The sequence below is a fragment of the Arachis hypogaea genome, chromosome 1, assembly GCF_003086295.3.
Source record: "Arachis hypogaea cultivar Tifrunner chromosome 1, arahy.Tifrunner.gnm2.J5K5, whole genome shotgun sequence".
NCBI classification, from domain to species: Eukaryota; Viridiplantae; Streptophyta; class Magnoliopsida; order Fabales; family Fabaceae; genus Arachis; species Arachis hypogaea.
In genome coordinates, this window is record NC_092036.1 from 98,567,139 (window position 1) to 98,591,441 (window position 24,303).

Genomic DNA, 24,303 nt, shown 5'->3' on the forward strand with positions numbered 1-24,303 from the left:
AGCAGATTTAGATAAGGTTAGAAGAAGAACACTAGAAATAGAGGAGGTACGACACGACGGAGCCAAAATGGAACACAGATAGAAGAGGCAGGACAGCGACTGGGGCGAGTAGCTGACAAACCCCATTTGTAGGGTTTATCTTGTATTGATTTTTGGGGATTTTATCACCTTTCACCCACATTTATTCAATGAAATAGCATGGTTTTGTATATTCTCCTTTAATTGTGCTTAAGAGTGAAAACATACTTTTTAGGTCTTAAAATAGCCAAATGTAATTTACCTTGATTCCATTAGATGCCTTGATATGTTTGTTAAGTGATTTCAGATTTAGGAGGCAAAGATTGGATCAAGGGAATGAAGAAAAAGCATGTAAAGTTGGAGAACTCATGAAGAAATGAAAGAACCGGAAAGCTGTCAAGCCGACCTCTTCGCACTTAATTGACCATAACTTGAGCTACAGAGGTCCAAATGATGCGGTTCCAGTTGGGTTGGAAAGCTAACATCCGGGGCTTCGAAATGATATAAATTTTGCCATATGTTGCTTCGCGTTCAGGGGCGCGCACGCGCACTTTGCGCGCGCGCGCCGATTCTGTCCATGGCCACTTTAATGAAATCGTCCCCAGCGGTTTTAGGAGCCTTGTGGGCCCAATCCAACTCATTTCTGATGCTATTTAAGTCAAGTATTGAAGGGGAATCAAGATACTTTAGATACTTTTGATCATTAGCTTAGTTTTAGGAGTTAGAGTTAGTTTTAGAGAGAGAAGCTCTCACTTCTCTCTAGGATTAGGAATTAGGGTTAGATTAGGATCTCATAATTCTAGGTTTAATTCAAGTCTCCTTCTACTTCTACCTTCAAGTGGTGATTGCTACACTTTGGTTCTTCTTTCTATCCCTATCCTCTTGTTGTAATTTCTCTTATTTTGTTTCTAGGTTTTGTAATTGAGATATTTTTGTTCTTTTGTTTTCCTTTAATAATGCAATTTGAGATAATTCATGTGATTGTGATGTTGTTGATTGTTGTTTTGTTAATTCTTTGCAATTGTTAGTTGTTGATTCCTTTTATTCTTACAAATAAAAATACTTTCTTTCATTACCCTCCAAGTGTTTGATGAAATGCTTGAGAGGATGTTAGAGTAGGATTTTATGCTCTTGGCTTGAGAAGGTAACTTAGGATTTCTTGAGTCACTAGTATCCAATTGATTGCTAGTTGATAGCCATTAACTCTAGCCTTCATTAATCCAATTAGTGGAAAGCTAGGACTTATGGACTAGGATTGATATAACTCACTTGACTTTCCTTTGTTAATTGATTTAAGGATGACTAAGTGGGATTAATCCTTGCAACTACCATACTTGTGGCTAGTGATAATGATGAAGACCCTTGACAACCAAATCTTGCCAAGACCATTTTGTTAATAAAGTTTTCTTACCATTTACTATTCATGTTTCTCCTCTAAAACCCCAAATATAACTCACAACCAATAACAAAACACTTTATTGTAAATCCTAGGGAGAACGACCCGATGTTTAAATACTTCGGTTTATAGATTTTAGGGGTTTGTACTTGTGACAAACAAACTTTTGTATGAGAGGATTATTGTTGGTTTAGAGACTATACTTCGACGAGATTTCATTTGTAAAATTCTAAACCGTCAAAAATCCAATCGTCAGTAGCAAGCAGATATAAGCAGTAACTACTGGTGAGCAGCAAGCAGAGGTGACGGAGACGAGGCTGACGAAGGAGACAAACGATGTTGGCAAATGTAGTAGATCTGACGACGAGATGATGACAGTGCAGTGCCGATGACCTAGTTCTGTAAGACTGAGAAGGTTGAACTCCACCGCCGTTTTGGGGGACAGTGAGTTGAGAGTGTGACAGTGCGTTAGAAATAGGGATTAGGGTTCAAAAAGGTAAGGAAAGGGGGTTAAAATTCAAAAGGTGAGATTTTGGATTGGGGAAGGAGGATTAGGGTTAGGGAGTGGGAGGGAGGGATTAGGGTTGGGGAGGGGAGGGAGGAGAGTGCATTCAAGAAGAAGAAAAGAGGATATGCGTTAGGGAGGGGGAAAGGGGAGGGGAGGGGGAAGGGGGAGTGCATTTGGGGAAGGGGAAGTGTGTTGGAGGGGAAGGATTAGAGTTGGGGAGAGTTTTTGTCATGTCATCAAAACGTGGTGGCCATGTCAGTATTGTACTTATCGGAGATGTACTCCGGCGAACTCGTGGGTACGCTTGTCAAATTTTAAAATTTTTTAAGGATTATTTTATCAATAACAAAAGTCAGGTACTATTTTATTAGCATCAGAATCTTTTGGATACCAATTTGATATTTATCTCTTTAATAAAAATTTTTTTGTGTATATATAAGGGTAGCAGACTAGCAGTGAGTTGAGATAAGCCAAATTTAACTCACAAAAACTAAATTCAATGCATGAATAATTGAGTGTAAGAGTAAAACTCATAAGTTAGTTTAAACAGTATGAACATAATTTATATAAATTATAATTTAAATAAGAAATGAGTAAAGTATTAAATTAGTTTCTTACGTGACGTAGTCTTGTTTTGGTCCTTAAGAATTAAAGTGTTATATTTAAATTCAAAAAAATTTTATTTAGTTTCATTGTAGTTCCACTGTGAGATCAAAGTTAAAAAATTAATAACAAAATGTCGTACAGCACAGCAGTATAAAAATAAAGTCGATAATCTAGAAAACAAGTATAAGTTCCAGAAGTACAAAATCAATTGTAAATGTATTAATACATTTATTTATCATTCTCTTTAGTTTTATAGAAAATATTTCATTTAAATTGTAAAAAGAATGATAAATAAATATGTTGATGCATCTACGGGTGATTTTGTATTTCTGGAGTTTGTACTTATTCTTTAAATTATCCACCCTTATTTTTGGAGTTAATTATTTAATTTTAAACTCACGATAAGACTATATTAAAGTTAAATAATTTTTTTTGGATTCAAATAAAATACTTTAAACCTTAAAGAACAAAATAGGATTATGCCCAAATATAGAAGACTAATTTATTGCTTTGCCCTAACAAAATTTATCAATCTACTCTCCTGTATCATTGACTTCAATTCATACCTTCTATCGTAATTATATATACCATTATATGAGTAAGTATTAATATGTTTATTAATCTAAATTTTTTTTGTTAAATATATAGAATAACAACAAATTTTTAGTTCAAAGTAAAAGATAAAATAATTCTGCTGGACTATTTTTTATTTTATTTTTAATTATGTAAAAATATAAAAAATATTAAAAAATCATCAAAATTTCTTATTTTTTATTATTAATTAGTTAATATTAAAAAATATAAATTAAAATATATTATTAAATTATTAAACTAAAATAATTAAATTAATAACTAAAAAAAATAAAAAAATATTTCTCAAAAAATATTTATAATAAAATTGAGGTAATTATTATAATATTTAAAAGTACTTTTGTAATTTATTAAAAGTATAAAAATTAATTATTATTAAATATTTAAAATTTATTAAAAAAATAAGATAGACGAAAATTAGACACTAAATTATAAAGAGGGAGCTAAAGTTAATAACGGCTTGTAAGTTGTAGCACAAGTGATGCAGCAAGAAGTGCGAGAGGATGGTCCCACGTCCCAGCACCCTCCGAGTCTCAATCACATGGACTTGTGCGGACCGAAATCGAAATCCGAATAAAAAGAATAAAATAAAAGGAAAAAAGAAAAATAACTTTAACCGCTTAAAGAGCTCAACGCCCGCAATCACAGTTCAGTGTTCCTCTCTCTCTTCCATTTCCAGACTTCTCTCCTCGAATATTCGCTCCTTCTTCTTCGTCTTCTTCAATAATACAGCATCTGCTTCTGCTTCTGCTTCTTCATCAAGTAGGAGTAGTAGCAGCGAGAAAAAGAGATGGCGGGGAATGATTGGTTAAACAGTTACCTAGAGGCCATACTGGACGTTGGCCCCGGTCTCGAAGATGCCAAGTCCTCCCTCCTCCTCCGTGAGAGAGGCAGGTTTAGTCCAACTCGCTACTTCGTTGAGGAGGTTATCGGCTTCGACGAGACCGATCTCTACCGCTCCTGGGTTCGGGTATGCTATTCTCTCCTATCATCGATCCATTATTCCATTCCATTCGATTCAATTCATTGTGTTTCTACCTTCGCTTCTAGGCTTCTTCTACCAGGAGCCCTCAGGAGCGCAACACCAGATTGGAGAACATGTGCTGGAGGATTTGGAACCTTGCTCGCCAGAAGAAGCAGGTTCGATTCGCTTCTATTCTATTCTCTTCAATTATACTCAATTCTGTTATTCTCTTTGATTGACTGCTTTGATTCGGTTCAGCTGGAGAGTGAGACTGCGCAGAGAGTCAACAAGCGCCGCCTCGAGCGCGAGAGAGGCCGCAGGGAAGCCACTGCTGATATGTCTGAGGACTTGTCTGAAGGCGAGAAGGGAGATCCGGTCAGCGACATCTCCACTCACGGCGGCGAATCCAACAAGGCTAGGTTGCCTAGGATCAGCTCCGCCGATGCCATGGAGGCCTGGGCCAACTCTCAGAAGGGAAAGAAGCTCTACATTGTACTCATAAGGTAGGCCTCGCTTTTATGCTTTCTTTTTACGAGTTTCTTCTTGAGTTTGTATTGAATAAGATACCTCCGTCAAATCAAATAGCGTGGTGTAACTCATTTGATTCAGAGATTCGGGGTGGATGGATTTAAACGAATAAAGAACTGAAACATTCTATGGTTATCATTTGATTTTAACAACCAGTACAAATGCAATGCAGCATTCACGGGTTGATTCGAGGAGAGAATATGGAGTTGGGACGTGATTCTGATACCGGTGGTCAAGTAATGCTTTTAGAATCTGCTCTGTTTTGATTGCTACTTGTATTGTTCTGCACTCTCTAAATGTTAGTATTTACCCTTTGATGTGCGAAACTTGAATTCTACCTTCTTTGTTTTGGTCTATCTCTGCTGAGCAGGTTAAATATGTCGTGGAACTAGCAAGGGCGTTGGGATCGATGCCAGGAGTTTACCGGGTTGATTTACTGACTAGACAAGTATCTGCACCCGATGTGGATAGCAGTTATGGGGAGCCAACGGAAATGTTGTCACCGAGAAACAACGATGATTTAGAAGATGAGATGGGAGAGAGCAGTGGTTCTTATATCATTCGTATTCCCTTTGGTCCAAGAGATAAATACATTCCAAAAGAAAATCTCTGGCCTTACATTCCGGAATTTGTTGATGGAGCACTTAACCACATTATACAGATGTCCAAATCTCTTGGGGAGCAAATTGGTAGTGGCCATGCTGTCTGGCCGGTTGCTATCCATGGGCATTATGCAGATGCTGGTGACTCTACTGCTCTTCTATCTGGTGCGTTAAATGTTCCAATGCTTTTTACCGGCCACTCGCTCGGTCGAGATAAGTTGGAACAGCTTTTAAAACAAGGCCGACTATCAAGGGATGAAATAAACTCAACTTACAAGATTATGCGTAGGATAGAAGCTGAAGAATTATCCCTTGATTCTTCTGAAATAGTCATAACAAGCACCAGGCAGGAAATAGAAGAGCAATGGCGCTTGTATGATGGTTTTGATCCGGTACTGGAGCGTAAACTACGAGCTAGGATCCGACGTAATGTGAGCTGTTATGGAAGATTCATGCCTCGCATGGCGGTAAGTACTAGATCACAGTTAAACGTTCCAGCAACAACTAGATGAACTTTTTTGTAGTCTAAATCAGGCTGTCTTGATTTTGAGTTATAGATTTCTCGTGGCTAGAGTTATATTTTCAAGTTTATATACCTTTTATGTATATTGTAAATTCATTTTTTACTCTTTTTTTTTAAGTCAAACAAGTAATGTTTCCAAACCCCCGCCCCACTCTCCCCAAAAAAAACATAATGAATTGATGAAAGGAATACATTCTTATACCAGTAGAATTTATAAGTTTTCCAGGAAAAGAATAGCTTTATTAGTTTATTTGGTGTATATGAAGACGACTTTGGACACGCGGAGTATATTACTTTCTTGTGAATGCATTGGGTGAGAAAGACTAGACATAACCTGTAGTTTGCTAGTACTTCTTGATAGCAGTAGGCATCCTGTTCCAATGCATGATTCTTTAAGTATTATTTTGTTGCTAATGCTATATCATGTAAAGTTGAATGTTATAATCTCCTTGCATCTTGCAGATTATTCCACCTGGTATGGAGTTCCATCATATTGCTCCCCAAGATGGTGATTTAGATGGTGAACTAGAAGGGAATTTGGACCATCCTGCTCCCCAAGATCCACCTATTTGGTCTGAGGTTCGAAATATGCTTTCTGCATTTCTTTTAGTGTTTCCTGGTATAATCAGCCATTTCTGTACTTCTGTTTTATAATTTATTAGATGTGACTTGTCTAACCAGTTCTAATTTTTAAAACCAATGTAATTAATAAATGTGTAACATTTTTTATTACCAGATAATGCGTTTCTTTACCAACCCTCGCAAACCAATGATACTTGCCCTGGCTAGACCAGATCCTAAAAAGAACATCACAACTTTGGTGAAAGCATTTGGAGAATGTCGCCCTCTTCGCGAGCTTGCTAATCTTGTATGAAACTCTTGACTATCATTTTGTTCTTTGCTTTTTGACTAAGCTATCTTGTATCGATTGTCTGACCAGTTGTCTACCACTCCTTTGGGATTTTCAGACATTAATTATGGGTAACCGAGAGGGAATTGATGAAATGTCAAGCACAAATGCATCTGTTCTTCTTTCAGTTCTAAAGTTGATTGACAAGTATGATCTATATGGGCAAGTTGCATATCCTAAGCACCACAAACAATATGAAGTTCCTGACATATATCGTCTAGCAGCAAAGACAAAGGTAAATATATCTGGGTCCAGTAAACAATATAACAATTATGTGTGACAAGCTTTAAAGAGGATTAGAAAATTAATATAACAGTCTTGTAATATCTTTTGCATGCTTAAATATATAACTCCCTCCCCTTTTTAGCTTCCCTAGTTTTTAGTGTACTGCACAGTGTCTTATGTGAGTGTATCCACTTGTATATATTTCTGATGATTTGATAGTCTAGTGTGATTATATCCTCTTGTAAATACCTATCGTGAAATAATAGTCTTGCCTGAGTTACACTGGTTTAAATAAAATCTACATGACTTTATTCTCATTCCCTGCAAACTATCTTGTCATTTACATTTCATTCAGATCCAATATTTATGCAGGGTGTTTTCATTAATCCAGCTTTCATCGAGCCATTTGGTCTTACCTTAATTGAGGTGATATTCCGAATCTTAAATAATTTATCTTTGTTTAATTTATTTTCACACATAAAAATCAATTTACATATTTGTTGAGCAGGCAGCTGCTTATGGTTTGCCAATTGTTGCAACTAAAAATGGAGGTCCTGTTGATATTCATCGGGTATGCCCTCTGATTGGTGGTTATGTGTTTTGATTTGAGATGCTTCCCTTGGAAACTTCCATGACTGATTCTTAATGTTATACAGGTACTTGACAATGGTTTGCTTGTAGATCCTCATGATCAGCAGTCTATTGCAGATGCTCTTTTGAAGCTTGTCAGCAACAAGCAACTTTGGGCAAAATGTAGACACAATGGATTGAAGAATATTCATTTATTTTCGTGGCCAGAGCATTGCAAGAACTACTTGTCTAAAATAGCCACTTGCAAACCAAGACATCCACAGTGGCTGCGAAGTGAGGATGGAGGAGAAAGTTCGGAATCCGAGTCACCTGGTGATTCCCTGAGAGATATACAGGATTTATCTCTAAATCTGAAGTTTTCATTGGATGGAGAGAAGAGTGGTGGTAGTGGAAATGATAGTTCTTTAGATCCTGATGGAAATGCTGCTGATAGAAATACAAGGTTGGAGAATGCTGTTTTGTCATGGTCAAAGGGTATATCTAGGGACGTACGCAAGGGTGGGGCTACAGAAAGATCAGATCAAAATACAAATGCTGGTAAATTTCCACCATTGAGGAGAAGGAAGCATCTCTTTGTCATTGCTGTGGATTGTGATAATGCTTCAGATCTTCTTGAAACCACTAAAACAATATTTGAGGCTGCCAAAAAGGAGAAAGCTGAAGGCTCTGTTGGGTTCATACTGTCAACATCCTCAACCATGTCAGAGATACAATCATTTCTGGTATCGGGTGGCTTGAGCCCCAGTGATTTTGATGCTTATATTTGTAACAGTGGCAGTGATCTCTACTATCCATCACTCAATCCTGAGGACCGCCCATTTGTGGGTGACTTGTACTACCACTCTCATATTGAATACCGATGGGGAGGAGAAGGGTTGAGGAAGACTTTAGTGCGTTGGGCAGCTTCAATAATTGAAAAGAAGGGGGAGAATGATGAACAAATTGTTAGTCCATCGGAACAGCTTTCTACTGACTACTGTTATGCTTTCAAAGTGCAAAAGCCAGGGAAGGTAATTGTTTATTCAATTGTTCTGGTTAATGATTTGTATGAAAGGCATCTTGTTCAGTTTTGTCTCTTCTATGTTCACTTTAATTTGAGTATATTGTCTTATCCTATTTTGTTTTTGCAGGCTCCCCCAGTGAAGGAGCTTCGTAAGTTGTTGAGAATCCAAGCCCTCCGTTGTCATCCTATATATTGCCAGAATGGGACAAGACTGAATGTTATACCAGTATTAGCATCTCGTTCCCAAGCCCTTAGGTATTGTTTAATTATCCTTCCAAAGGTTCCATCTCGCCAATAGTTGGTGTTGCTGTATACATTGGTCTTCTCTGCATTTCCTTCTGGCATTCTTGGATGAAATTGTTCAATATCTTTGCAAATATGCCAGGGCGGAAGGATTGTTTGTGCTCATGCATATCTGGGAACTATTTTAAAGTCGTTTCGTATGTTAGTTTTTTTATGACCTGAGTCTTGACAATATCATTTCTTAAAAAAGTTTAATTTGTGACAGCTGATAACTTTATGTGATTCTCCTTTAGATACCTTTATGTTCGATGGGGTTTCGAACTGTCAAAGATGGTGGTATTTGTTGGAGAATGCGGTGACACCGATTACGAAGGACTGGTTGGCGGCGTACACAAAAGTGTAATATTGAAAGGGGTGGGCAGTAGTGCAATGAGTCAAGTCCACAACAATAGAAACTATCCTCTTTCAGATGTCATGCCACTGGACAGCCCCAACATTGTTGAGGCCGCCACCGGAAGTAGCAGCGCTGATATCCAGGCTTTGTTAGAGAAAGCAGGTTATCTCGCAGCATGAATAGTTTCATCTGCGCCTGGTTATGCCTTTCCTGATCCACAATGTTCATAAAGTTTCCTTGATACTCCCTTATATGTAACTACCATACTCATTCTCTTCATCAAACAACAATGCCCCCATGAAGCATATTTCCTCTTGTTCCACTTATGCTGCTTGTTGGTTTTGTACCTACACACCACATCACATCACATTTTTAATAAAGGGTTGTTCGCATTGCAATTTATATGCCTACTTTTATTCAGGCTTTTTGTCGTGTTTACACTATGATTGGAAGCTAACAATTAGTTAATCTCATCACACTTGTTTCCTTTAACATTTTTTCACTGATATATTTGATTTAATGGTTGAGATTTGCTGCTGTAAAAAATAACTGCAAAATCATCGTATTTATTTTCCCGTTTATATTTATCAGTTATAAGCGAAGAACAGGAGAGTGAAAATGAAGAACCGAGGATAGAGAATGATCCAAAACCAAGAGTATACAATGGATAAGGACTTGAGGTTCAGGTGAGCGATGATGATTGTGCTACTTCCAGAGCTTTATAAACCGCAAAGATACCGGATAGTTTGTCGTGGAGCACGGCACTTGCCCTGATGCCAATTTCTTTTTTTTTTTACATTATCCATTTTGTCTTGTTCTTGTATTCTTGGTTTACAAATCCCAACGTAATGAGTGATCCATGACATTTCCTTTGATGTCCTCGGAGGACCAGTAAGATGACTGATGCTGATGCACCATGAAAGGGTCAAAACACGTCCCATAGTACACCGTACAGAGCCTCACCTGTAGGACACCCATGAATCCCCTACATGAATCATGCCATCATGGGCTCAGAATCAGATCATCATCCTCACTTGTGGGGCTGACTTCTATTCCAACTAGCAACTACCAATAAATACAACTGCGGTAAAAATAATTATGCTTAAGGTAAACCGAAAAAAAAATATGCTTAAATAAATTTTCATGGGTCTGATAGTAAATAAATATTTTATATTGTGTTATTTATTTTGTTTTACGTTATGAATGTGAGTCAATTTGAAATTAGTTTCTATTTTATATTTAAATTTAAAAATAATAACAGGCTTATAAGATGGATGTAAAAAATAATTAATTAATTAAAATAAAAAAGAAATTAAATATAATAAATAAAAAATTAAAATTTATTTAAAGAATGCAATTAAGAAGTGTTTAAAGATGACGCGAATTTAAACCGAATGCTTTTGAAAATATTTGGACCTAAACCACTTTTTCTTTTAATCTGTGCAGGTTAAAACCAAAATCAATAATATTTTTATGGATTAAAAAATTGTTTAAGACAAGTAGCTAGTGGTTTTAAGCATATTTAATTTGAGATTTGACTTTTCCAAATGCAGATAATAATAATAATAATAATAATAATAATAATAATAATAATGTGTGATATTTTTATTTTGGGTCTTTAATAATTCAACTGTGTTTAGGGGCTAGGGCTTACTACAAATTTTACTTTTCTGGTCTGTAGTTAACTAGTTATCTATCACATATGTTTTTGGTTTTTTTTTGGCTACGCATTTCAGTCCAGATTAGTATTGTCCATTAGTCAATAGCCCAACAGTTGTCGCACACCAAGAATATAATTACTGGATGACAAAAACCAGTGTATACTTACTACAAAATTTGCCTCTTGGGCCGTGAACAATTACTTTTTTTTTTTAATTTTATCTCTCGTTCACGGTTATATACTTATATTCCATGAATGAAAATAGATTTTGCTTTAAACTATGAGTTGTGCTACATGCGTGTTCATGTCAGCTACTAATTTCAGCCACCGTATTTAAATATGTACATAAATACAAAAATTTAAAAAATTAAAAACAAAGCACACTCTCACTCTTTACACGCGCTAAAACCTACCTACCTTTTTCTCCTTCTTTCACTCTCGCTCTCAGGCGCGATTCTCCTTTCTCATTCTCACTCTCAAGCATGATTGTCCTTCTCTCTCTCTCCGGCGTGGTTACAATTCTCCTTCCTCTCTTTTTCAGGTGCGATGTTCTTTGTCTTTGTCGTTGACTTGCTGCTCCCCGTCGCTGCAAGCCACAGGTTCCGCCTCTTTGGTTCGTCACTTAGTTCAGGATTTTAGTGTTTCTCTATTTTAAATCAGAAAAAACTCAAAAATGCTCAAATAGTACAAACAAAAGGAATAATGTCAAAAGACATTGAAACAATAATTTGAGTTCTAATGATACAAGTGACAAGGATGATAATGATTTTTGTGACAAAAAATCAAACATTGATTTAAAAGTGCATCAGCTACTGATACAAGTCCTTGAGCTGATGTTGTAGCAACTGATTGAAAACTTTTCTTATTGCAAGCAAGCTGATTAATGTGTTTTAACATATTTTACTTTTTTCTCTTTATGTTTTTTTATAATTTGGTTGTTGCATGAGTTTAATTTTTTATTTGGATTCTTGAATTTGATTATGTAATATTCTATTTGGTTCATTGTTTCTGGCTACAATCTATTTGGTAAAATGTCAATGTGTTATGGTTTCAATTTTAAAGTACTTTTTCCTTGATAAATTGTGGAAGCATCATTAACTAAGTTTTATTTTTGGTATTAGATATTTTTTTTTGTCAATAATTGCTTGTTTTTGTGAACCTAAAATCATTTGACAAATTTAAATGTTCAACTATTGCTGCTTGTGTTGAACATCTATATTTAATTTGTGAGTTACTTTTTTTTGGATTTGTCATGTTAAAATTTTTTTCATAATCAGATTTTACTCTATAATTTAGACCGTGTTTAAATATAGTTTAGTTATAACATTGAATTTTAATTTCTATTATTGAGTTTAATTATTACTATGAGTTTGTTTGATTAGAACCGAATTTTATATTATGATTTAAAACGTGTTTGATAATAATCTAAATATGGTATATGAGTCAACGTAATTATGGCAAATGTTTCTTTTACTCTTGTGAGCGAGGTTGAGGCCTCCACTTTGCTCGTCTTCAATTTGTGGTGGGGAGCTAATTAAGGCTTAGAAGGAAAAAAGAAAAAGGATTTTTTTTTCTACCACAGATGACTTCTACAAAGACGTTGACTCAAAGTAGCAACAATAAAAACTTCCAAACATAAATACACATAAGAAGACATCTTATTTAGAGCATTGTATATTATGAAAAGTTCAACATCACACCATTAGAGAGCTTAGGTGTTTATTGGGAGTTTTCATCATTATTTATACTTTATTCTTTTACCATATTCTTTTCTCCTATACCTAGGAAAGAGAATTGTACAAAATTGACTTTGTGTTACACATGTTGCCCTATCTCCAATTATCCTCTGTGTATCCAAGGATTTGTAGAGATTTGTAGGTTTATAGCTACTTTTGTGATGTATTAATCATTTGAATGGTTAGTTTTGTTATGATATTTAATTTTTTTTGTGGCAATTTCAATGTAACAAGATTTTGTACTATAATTTAGAGCATGTTTGATTATAATCTGATTATAGTATTAAATTTTGATTTCGATTATTGAGTTTGATTATTATCATAAGCGTGTTTGATTATAATTAGATTTTGTATTATGATTTACAACGTGTTTGATTATATTCTAATTATAGCATGAGTTTGAACTTTAGTTTGAATGTTAAGTTTGATTATTATCTTGAGCGCGTTTGATTATAACTAAATTTTGTAATATAATTTTAAAGTGTGCTTGATTATATTCTAATTATAGCGTGAGTTTGAACTTTGATTTAGACGACTCTTAAGTTTGGTTATTACTTTAAACACGTTTAGTTATAATCGGATTTTGTAATATAATTAAAAATGTGTTTGATTATAATATAATTAAAGCATGAGTTTGAACTTTGATTTGAATTCTTAAGTTTTATTATAATTGGATTATTGTTAAAATAAATAACGATTAAGACTCAGGACACATTTCCTCTTCAATACAAAAACTAAAAAAAATGTGACACATTTTATGGCTAAGATTAAGGACATATATTCACTCTTTAATGTTCAATGAATATATGTCAATAATCTGTTTATTTCAATAAAAGAGGCTATATATTTAAATAAATCTCCGTTTAGATAGACGAAAATCATAAATCTAATTACATGCATTATATCTGAGTGTTAGATTTTTTTTTTTCTTTATAGTGCTGTGTTTTAATTTAAATTTTTACTTATTTTGTATAATGTGATTTTTGTTGCTATAGACTAATTACCACACAAAATGATTCAATGAATTTGAGAAAGATGCTGAAATTGTGCATGAGCACCGATAATGAAACCTTGCCTAATGCAATTGATGTGTGGAGAGATTTGAGAGAATTTTATTCTCCTGTGATAAGTTCATAATTTCATACATTAAAAAAAAAAATCTACACCTTAAAACTAGAAATACGAACTGTGACGGAATATTTAATCAAGTTTGATGTGCTTTGAATCGAATTGAAAATATTTGATGAGAACAAGCGCGGTTGTGGCAAGAAGAAGATGGAGAAAGAAAAGGTGATGAGGTTCTTTATAGGTTTGGATGAAACGATTCCATATAACAAGATCACAAATAAGTCAACACAGTGAATGGGATGGACTCAGTGTTCTGTTCTGTGTTATTTTGTTTGGCGCGTGAAAAAGATGTTGGACAATTAATCTGTATTATATTTATATACGTATCAAAATATAAAAATACATAGCAGCTGATTTTGTGTTGCAAATAACATTTTTAAAAATATAAACACTTGTGACTAATTTTATAATTTTCATAAAATTTATATCTCATTATCTTAGTTTAGAAGTGATTAATTTCTCATTTTATCAACTTTTTCATTTTAGAATAAAATAAATAAATAAAAATTTCTTTGATTTGTATTTTTATTTTTTTTTAATTTTAGTATTTTATTGTCACGATTTTGAGAATACAAAAATAGAATTATGTATTTATTTTTATCTTCCGTTTCTACATTTTTCTTCGTAAATTCTAAAAATAAAAAAGTAAAACAACAAATCTTAAGATGATAAAATTTTAATTATAATAAATGCTTTAGAACTTACTTTATCTATAAAAATATTTCACTTTTATATTCTAAAAGCAAAACCTAAAAAAAATAACCACCTTATATACACACCAAAAATTAATAATCAAATTAGATATTTATATAAAATATATATTAAAAGATTAAAATACATTAAAAATTAAAATAATATATAAATACAGAATAATACATAATAGTAACTAAAAATTTTTAAACATATCAAAGACAAATAGAAGTTTTTAGGTTAAATTATTTCTGATAGTTTTTATAATTTTATTAAATTTATAATTAAATTTTTGCTGTTTAAAAATTTTTAGTTGGATTTCGCTACCGTTTTAAATTTTATAATTAACTTTTTGCTGTGTAAAAAAATTAAAATTCACATAATATTTTTTATCAAATTAAAAATATCCACACTTAAAGGTCAAATATCTAAATTCAAACATTTTTTCATTTTTAGAATATTTTATTAATTCTAATATTTTTTACACGATAATGACTTAATTATAAAATTTAAAACGGTGTGAAATCTCAATTAACAAATTTTAAACTATAAAGTCTTAACCATAAATTTAATAAAATTATAAAGATTGACAAACTAATTTAATCGTGTATTTACTATTTAGAACAAGGGCAATTTACCCATTTAAATAAAGGGACAACCAATATTACTAGATTACATATTATACAAAATAGATACCGAAATGCATTTTTTCCTAAACTATATAAACCGCGACAGAGGTATCGCGATTTACAATATGAACGTAATCCGCTACAGGAGTGTCACGGATTACGTTGGCTATGAACCATCACATAAACCGCTATAGGGGTGTTGCGGTTTATGTGTGTTTGTGATACGTGCATAAACCGCTACAGGGGTGTAGCGATTTATGCTTTGTAAAGTTTGCCTATAAATACCAAGCAAGATAAGGAGTGTGTTATTTGAAGAGAGTCATTTTCACACTTTCACAAATGGATAGAGAGGAAAGCTTGATGGTTCTAGTCCATTGTTCTGGTAAAATTAAAAAAAGTAACAGGCATGGTGTTAAGTTCACGGATAAAGAACCGCTGAGCATTTTTATCCGTTCAACTGATACTTTGTTGGATCTGAAGAGGAACATATTGCATAAGGCAGGGTTAGTTGGGGCCAAGTCAGTGAAAAAGGTGTTCTACAAGATTTCGATAGCGGTCGTGTCGAGTGGTGTGTAGTATGAAACATTTGTCATAGGGTCAGATGAAAACATGAGGGTGTTGTTTCATTGTCAGCAGAGTTTTTCGGAGGTGAGAATACACGAGTTGTTTGCCAAGTTGGAAGACCGAGTGGACAGTTACGGGGTTTCAGCGCCAAATCCCCAGTCGACGACGGTGGGGGGTGCTTCTACTTTGATGCCCGTCGTTGCACCCAACTGTCTCCTACCTGCAACTCCACCTGTTCTAGCACCGGCAGATAGGTCACCCAGTTTGATTATCGGTCTTCTTGGGAGTGGTGAGCCGGATCACTATGAGGACGCGATGCGGGACTATGATTCGGATGATGAGCCCGATCACATATCAGGGGATAGTGAGGACGAGACTCCAGTGCCCCCACCTACACCTCAGGAGCCATCCAGTTCTGGGTCCCACCAACAACCGCCGCATTTCTCGACGCTCAATCTGGAAGCAGTGAGCCAACAACCAGATGGAGGCAGACGGTTCGGCCACATGACGACGAACATATCCGAATGTGTTAACTCTGTACTAAAGGGGACACGGAATCTTCCGGTAACTGCACTTATGAAATCCACATATGGGAGATTAGCATAGCTTTTTTTCGTCCGAAGGTAGACAGCAGAGGCGCAGTTGGGATCAGGCCAACGGTTTTGCCAGTCCCTGGTCAAGGCGATAGAGCGCAACCTGAAAGATGCGAGGTGCTTCACGGTTACTCTGTTCGACAGATATCAGTCTGAGTATACCGTGGCTAAGACAACTCCTACCGGGAACTTCTCGCTCGGGACGTATCGGGTTTCCCTCAGAGATCGCACTTGTGACTGCGGGTACTTTCAAGCTCTACATTACCCTTGCTGACATGCAATTGCATGCTGTGCTCAGTCCCGGTTAGACTGGGCGACGTACGTCCATGAGGTTTATACCATGAGTAAGGTGTTCAGCGTATACCGGATGGGATTTTTGCTCCCTATTCCAGAGGGTCTCTGTCCACCATACGCCAGTCCTACTATCATCTCTGATCCTAACATGAGACGTGCCAAAGAAGGGCGACCAAGGTCAACAAGAATTCGTAACAGGATGGATGAGGCCGATACTGGTCGGCCGAAGCGATGTGGGCTATGCAGATAGAGAGGACACACTCACAGGACTTGTCCTCAGCGAGGATCCGGCCCCAGTGCCGAGGCATAATTGTCTTTAGGTCGTCAGGACTAAGTTGCATTTTTCTCTCCTTGTTTGTGTTCTTCTTTTGTTTTAGTCGTGTTTACTGTTAAGTGAAGTTGTATTTGTTTATCGATTCTCTATGTACTAATGATTCTCTCTGCGTTCAAATTTTATTGATAATTTTATGAGTACACAGGCTAATTTCAATTAAATCAAATCAGCAACCTATGTTGCGCTATACAGAAGTTAAACTTTTATTCAAAAACTTATTCTCCATAAAAAATGACCTGAGTACACACTAAAGCATAAATCGCTATACTCCTATAGCAGTTTATGCACGTATCACAAACACACATAAACCGCGACACCCTTATAGCGGATTACGTTCATATTGTAAACCGCGATACCCCTGTCGTGGTTTACATAGTTTAGGAAAAAAAAATGCATTTTAGTATCCAATTTGCATAATGTGTAATTTGGTAATATTGGTTGCCTGTTTATTTAAATAGGTAAATTATCCTTAGAACAATTAAATAATATATATAAAATTAATTAAAACGTGAAATGTGACGATGGAATTAATATGTGGAAATAGCTCATACCGAATTGATCAATGAAGAAATTAAAATATCGCTTTCAATTAAACCATGGAGTTTGGGTTATTACTTTACCTTAAATGGACCCATAAAAATGGATGAAGTGACAATAATGAACATGGTGAGTATGGACATATTAGGTGGTTGAGTGTGCAATCGTGAAACTTAAGCACGTTGTAATAAATAGAATAGTATTTTGAAGAGTAACCATGAGCCAACCCACCGCCATGCCTAGTTGTTTTAGTCAATACAAATTACAATTAGTGCACAGGTAGCTGCTCACTGCTCACCATCTCCCAACTAATTTCATTCCCCTACAAAATCGTATCACTATTTTTCATCACCTAATTCAAATTTTAAACCCCTTCTTTCTCATCAACTTACGGAATTATGCGTCATATTTAGGCATGTGCTAGGATCTATGAATGATAGACATTTCGTTGAATTGTGTGTTAAACCCATTTTAAATACGATATTTATCCAGCCATCAACATTCATTCGACACGTTTTTTTATTGTGTTTAATTATATTTTAATAAAAAATAAATTTTTAGATATAATTAAATATTGTCACGTAAAGTCACAAAAAAAAAATATCATCACGTATTAATATATTCAATTTTATTTTTAATATGTATCTTGAAATGAGTTTATAAATAATATATTATTATTTATTAAAATAAAAATAATTTAAATACTTTTAATTATTAAAAAATATATTAAAAATAATTAAAAAATTACTTTATATTTTAATATCAATAAAACATCAAAATATAATTGTAATTTATCTAAAAAGTACTTTATATTTTATATAAATGTCATGTTAGTATTTTATAAGATTTTAAAATTTGTGTATTTATACATCTCGTATCACATCGTATCCCATATCTTATCAGTATCCGTGCATCATAAACTAGGATTACACAAATCTTATATAATTTTATTTCTTTGCATGTATATATTAAAAAGGAATCTTCTTGATTTTTTTTCTTTTAAATAATATTATTAATTAAAGTTTGAGAAAATTCTACTCTTTTTAAAGATGCTAAAATAACACTTTCTTTTTCTCTATTTGTAAAATGTACATCCTCCTCGTTTATAACTTTTAAAAATATCCTTTTTTAATTTATTTTAAATTTTTTGTATTAACTAATGTTAACTTTATTCATTTTTTAAAAAAATATTTTTTTACAAAAATTTTCTTTAACAAAAATTTTAATTTTTTGTCATTAAATTTTGCTTACCAAAATATCCTCTAATAAATTTTTTTATTGATTAAGTTATATTTTTACTAAAATATTTTTTAAAAAAATTAATAATTAAATTATTTTTTCTTAAGATATCCTTCAATAATTTTTTTAATTTTACCAAAATTTTCATTAACAATTATTTTTATATTTTACTATTAGTTTTCTGATATCAATATATATTATTTTAACATTAAATAAAATTTTTTTTACTACTATTAATATGTATAACAATTAATATATATTGATATCGAAAAATAACCTTACCCAAGATTTTTTTATTTAATGTTAAAGTAAAATATATTGATATAAAAAAATTAATAGTAAAATAGAACTATAATTGTTAACGAAAATTTTGGTAAAACCATAATTTAATAATTAAAAAATTATTGAATGGTATCTAAAAAAAATTAATTATTAAATTTTTTTAAAAAAATATTTTGATAAAAATATAATTTAATCAATAAAAAAATAATTTATTAAAAAGTATTTTGGTAAGCAAAATTTAATGACAAAAAAATTAAAATTTTTACTAAAGGATATTTTTATAAAAATAATTTTTTAAAAAAATAGATAAAGTTAACATTAATTAATACAAAAAATTTAAAATAGATTAATTTTTTTAAAAAGTTATAAAAAATATATATATTTTATAAATAAAAAAGAAAATATCATTTTAGTATTTTTCAGCAGTGGAGTGAAATTTTCTCTTAAAATTTTTATAACTAAAAAAGTCATACTTCAATCTTTATGACCTAAAATTTTGTATAGCATAATACAAATACAAAATTATTGCAAACTCAAAAAACAAGCTGAGCGAGACGTGTAAAATATATTACTATTTATTTATGCAGTTTTATTATTTTATTGACTAATTAAATTCATGGCACCCCGATCCTTATTAAAACTTGCATGCATGTGTTTCGATGTTTGTAGAATTGATATGATTCTCCATGAGCAGTACGACTATGGCGTTTGCTTTTCGTTACAATTTTGATACTACTACTAAAATATAGCATAGAATCCGTGTATTGGATGATTTCTTGTTTCGTTAAACGGTACCGTACCAAACAATTCAATATATTGCTCTAACCGTTTTTAAAACACGTTATTGCATACATATGTCTATAATATTATTAATTTTATAACTAGTTTTCACCGTAGATTATATCTTTGACCCTTCTTGGTGATAATATGTAATGACTTGGAGAGTGCTATAAATATATAATTAGTAGCTGGCTAGCAGGTGGTCCACCATGCTTTTTCTTCCTTTACTCCTCTCTTTGAGGAAAGAATATACGGGTTTATTCTTCAATAATTAATAATCGTTTAGGGAAAATTAACCAACAGTGCTAAATTTAATTTGAAAGAAACTAGTAATATTTGGAAGTCAAAATTTAGGATATATATAACTTCAACAAGAAACATTGTTTAACTAGAAAAGAAAAAATGAAAATATATAGATATATATTATAAAGGAGCCACTTAGATAAAGATATTTAAAATATTTTATTTTAAATATATTTTTAAATAATTAAAATTTAATACATATTATTTTTATCAAAACTAAATAAGGTAAATTGATTTGGTAAAAAAATCGATAAATTATACCTTAAACAGTTAAACTGGTCTAAATTAATATTTTTTATAAAAAATAATTACAATATATTTATTATAAACAATAACTAAAATGCTCTTATTATTTTGTATATATATTTTGAGAATTCTAAATTCTAATATTTTTTTCTGTGCTATTATAGACTGGAGCGGAGCTAAATGAAATATTAGAGGGGGGCTAAAAATATTTATACAATAAAATAAAACTAAAATAAAATTTTAAAAGGGACTAAACTAAAATTTACATATAATTTATATGTAAAAAATTAAAATTAGGAGAGTCTGTCCCCCTTTCTTAGTATGTAGCTCCTCCTCTTATTATAGAGTTATAATTTAGAATTTTCATAATTAAAAATTATATATATAAATATATATATATATAATAAAAATATTTTAATTATTTTTTATAATAGAATTATTATAATCATTTTCTATAAAAAGAATATTAATTTTGATTAATTTCAGTGTTTGATTTATCAATTTTTCAATTACATCAATTTATTTAATCTAATTTTAATAAAAATAATATAATTTTTAATCAATTATATATATTAAATTTTAATTAATAAAAAATATTTTAAAAAAAGACATTTTAAATATTTTCATATGAGTATCTCCCATATTATAGATGTAGCCTACACTTGACGAAGAGTTCGGTAGATGCATGTAGATATAACACAAGTGACCTAAGTTTCAAATATTAGATATTTGGACAATTTGAGCACATGGAAACAAATAGAAGGAGGCAAATTAAATTAAAGCTAGCTTAGCTATATATATATAAAGAGTTTAATTTTAATGTAATGGCAGTTGTAATCGTATTTTATTTACGTAATTAATGTAAAAGATAATTATTTTTACGATTAATTGAATGTATGTATAAAATTATTTTATGATATAAAAATTAAAAACGTATATAAATTATTCCAGCTATGATATATATATATATATATATATATATATATATATATATATATATATATATATGAATGAGAATGAATGGAAATAAAAGAGTGCGGGTAATGATTTAAGTTAACAAACCCCACAGAATAGAGGCAAAGGTTCCGGAGAGAGAGTGAGACTGAGACTGGTTTATTTAATGCTGCAGTTGGGTGCAGTTGTGAAGAAGCCAGACCTCCATTACTCCATCGCCAATTAGCCACACACGCATCAACACATTGCAACATTAATATTACTTATTACGATCAGAATTCACAAAGTGGAAAGTGGAACCACAAACACAAGAAAAACGAGAACAACTAACATGAACTATAGTGATGCTGAGATCAGAAAACAAGGCCAGCTAGTGAAGAAGCGGAATCATAATAATAATAAAGGCAAAGATCAAACATTACTGAGTTACTCCAACAAGAAGAAGAAGAAGATGTTGCGTCATGAAAGGAAACGGTACCCTCTCTTGTGTTTCTGGGAGCTTCCAGAGTATATGAAGGATAACGAATACATTCTGCGTTATTACAGAGCCAATTGGCCTCTCAAACAAGCTCTCTTCAGCGTTTTCCGTTGGCATAACGAGACTTTGAATGTTTGGACGTAAGCACAATTCTCTTTCATTTCTTTATTTTTCTTTTACAAATTAAACTCACTCCTCCATTTAATTAGGCATTTGCTTGGGTTTCTTCTCTTTCTGGGATTGACTCTCGCCAATATGATGAAGCCTGGTGTCGTCGATCTCTTAGGCCTATTTTCCAGGTAATTCCTTACAAGATGCTCATCCAAATCTTTTTTTTTTTTTTTTTTTTTTTTGATGAAGTTTGATTGAAAACTTAAAACACTGATTAAGTGTTTACCGTGTCTTAACGTTTTTTTACCTTTTCCGGCACATCCATGTCCATTTTTAAAATTAGTATGTTTTTTATTTCCTTTTGTTACCAAACTTGTTTGTAATCATGTCAAGGAAATAGGGGGGTTTAGCCCTTAGGGGTTAATTTGAATGGAAGTTCTTTCTTATATCTTTGAAGGATGACTTACTTTCTTTCTTAAAATAACGTTATACCACCTTTATATTCAATTCTTAAGGTCTTATCAATTTTGCAACTCGATCCGGGAATTATATCATTAATAATATGGTATGATGTAAGATCCCATTCATCATAAAGACGCTGGAAATTTTGAGTTTCTAAATTCAAGGACCACAACCCGTCCAATTAACACACTTGCCAAATTAAAGTTTATATATGCAACTTGCAGTTGAAGCAATTGAACAGCAAATTGCTTTTGTCCATCTTTCATTACGTGACATAGATTAATGTAATGTAGACCATGATTTTTATATATTAGGTGAACTACCTAGGTATCTATACATATATATAGTAGTTTTTTTTTTATATTAATTTCCAGCTAAATTTCCTTATCATGATATCATCTCTGTAGGTCATTCTCTTCAAGTGCGGAAAAGAATGTTTCCCACAGCTTCAAAGATTTGTTCCTGGTAAGTGACCTTACAATTGTATTTATGATATACGATATTAAGGGAATAGTTCCTAATGTTCGAATTATATATATATATATATATATATATATATATATATATATATATATATTTTTTTTTTTTTTTCAGGGAACAACAACAATACTGTTTGATTTGAAACAGCAAGCACCTATGAAAATGGAGCCAAAGTCCTCAGATTTAGTTATTGCAGCAAGGTGGCCATTCTATGTTTTCTTGTGTGGTTCCATGTTCTGTCTTCTCTCCAGCAGCATATGCCACCTCTTCTCATGCCACTCCCATTCCTTAAACCTGTTCCTTTTGAGAATTGACTATGTTGGCATCACAGTGATGATCATAACCTCATTCTTCCCTCAGATTTACTATGTTTTCCTATGTCAGCCTCACTGGCAACTCCTCTACCTTGCTGGGATCACTGCCATGGGGTTATTCACCATCGCAACGTTGCTTTCGCCAACCCTTTCGACCGGAAAATACCGTGGATTCAGGGCAATGTTGTTCTGCTCCATGGGACTATTTGGAATTGTGCCTGCAATTCATGCTTCAATTGTCAACTGGGGGAATCCTAGGCGCAATGTTACCTTAGCATATGAATGTACCATGGCCTTGTCTTACCTTATAGGGACATTGTTCTATGTGACTCGGGTCCCGGAAAGGTGGAAACCAGGGTGGTTTGACATTGCAGGACACAGCCACCAAATTTTCCATGTTCTGGTGATAGTTGGAGCATTAGCACATTATGCAGCCACCCTTAAGATGCTTGATTGGCGTGACAATTTTGGGTGTGACAATGGCACTGGCATGGCTCAATAATGATACATATTATGTTATATGTGCCATATAAATATAAATATGCAGCATAAAATTGGTTATTATTTTTAAGGTAGTTTCTTGTTTAGCTATGAGAAATGTTGTTAACTTATAGTTGAACAGGTTACTCTGGAGATATAAGGAGCAATGTCTTCAGTTTTCAAGCAACTGTGAGATAATTAGAAGTTGTTCATTGAAACATTAATACTTGTACTCAGTGTCTGTCTCAGTTTGGTGCCATATGTTATTCCATTTTTTATTCAATTTGTTAGTCACTGTATGATTGTATTTGAATGACAGTATACATAGATTGTTCTCTTTTTTTTTTCCTATACATTGTTCAGAATGTTTGTTTTCTGTTTTGCAAATTTTGATACAAGCATAAATACAAGGTGTTCCTTCTAAGCCTGAAATGCAAATTGCTCATTCCACTTTGACTCAAATAAATGTCACTACTCACTACACTCTGTACTACTTATCTAAGATATAAGGGAGCAACAAATACGTAGGATGCCGTAATTTTCATGTTGTCGAAACTATCCTTAAACTTTATGTCCGTTAAAGGAAGGTGTTCTTTTCATATGGCTAAGTTGATCAAACCAAATAGATTAAGTAGTTAATCTCTTTTGTTATATTGATGTTTAATCTAGTTAAAAAAATCAATATATAAATTTAAAGTAGTTTATATTTTTTAGTATCTTAGTTAATATTAATTTGTATCTTTTAATAATTTTTTTAATTAGTAACTTTTGAAGTACATTTTAACTAAATTTATAAAAAAAATTAAATAGTTAAATTTATTATCATGTAAAGGTAAAATTAACTATTGAAATTATTTCTCTTTATAAATTAATAGATTATTATGTAAAAGGTGTTAACTATCAATCA

General features: G+C 32.6%; 2 protein-coding genes across 2 annotated transcripts; both read left to right on the forward strand.

Moving 5' to 3' along the window:
- Nucleotides 1-3,581: 3,581 nt before the first annotated feature.
- LOC112701590 (probable sucrose-phosphate synthase) lies at nt 3,582-9,500 on the forward strand. The gene is made up of 13 exons (XM_025752334.3): nt 3,582-4,089; nt 4,170-4,259; nt 4,342-4,586; nt 4,784-4,847; nt 4,982-5,680; nt 6,199-6,315; nt 6,473-6,604; nt 6,705-6,881; nt 7,244-7,297; nt 7,380-7,442; nt 7,528-8,472; nt 8,593-8,720; nt 9,002-9,500. The coding sequence occupies exons 1-13, from the start codon at nt 3,910-3,912 to the stop codon at nt 9,279-9,281; spliced, it is 3,174 nt and encodes a 1,057-aa protein (XP_025608119.1). The 5' UTR covers nt 3,582-3,909; the 3' UTR covers nt 9,282-9,500.
- Nucleotides 9,501-21,139: 11,639 nt separating this feature from the next.
- On the forward strand, nt 21,140-23,828 carry LOC112701597 (heptahelical transmembrane protein 1). Its single transcript, XM_025752339.3, has 4 exons — nt 21,140-21,689; nt 21,759-21,848; nt 22,530-22,587; nt 22,717-23,828. Exons 1-4 carry the CDS (start codon nt 21,403-21,405, stop codon nt 23,416-23,418), a joined length of 1,137 nt encoding a protein of 378 aa, XP_025608124.1. The 5' UTR covers nt 21,140-21,402; the 3' UTR covers nt 23,419-23,828.
- Nucleotides 23,829-24,303: the final 475 nt, after the last annotated feature.

What these genes read in the sequence shown, in the direction of transcription:
- LOC112701590 (XM_025752334.3), top strand. Translation starts at nt 3,910, where the DNA reads ATGGCGGGGAATGATTGGTTAAACAGTTACCTAGAGGCCATACTGGAC. An exon ending in ATTCTGATACCGGTGGTCAA is followed by an intron (nt 4,848 to 4,981) that starts GTAATGCTTTTA and finishes TCTGCTGAGCAG; the next exon opens with GTTAAATATGTCGTGGAACT. An exon ending in GATTCATGCCTCGCATGGCG is followed by an intron (nt 5,681 to 6,198) that starts GTAAGTACTAGA and finishes TGCATCTTGCAG; the next exon opens with ATTATTCCACCTGGTATGGA.
- LOC112701597 (XM_025752339.3), top strand. Translation starts at nt 21,403, where the DNA reads ATGAACTATAGTGATGCTGAGATCAGAAAACAAGGCCAGCTAGTGAAG. An exon ending in GAGACTTTGAATGTTTGGAC is followed by an intron (nt 21,690 to 21,758) that starts GTAAGCACAATT and finishes CCATTTAATTAG; the next exon opens with GCATTTGCTTGGGTTTCTTC. An exon ending in CTCTTAGGCCTATTTTCCAG is followed by an intron (nt 21,849 to 22,529) that starts GTAATTCCTTAC and finishes TCATCTCTGTAG; the next exon opens with GTCATTCTCTTCAAGTGCGG.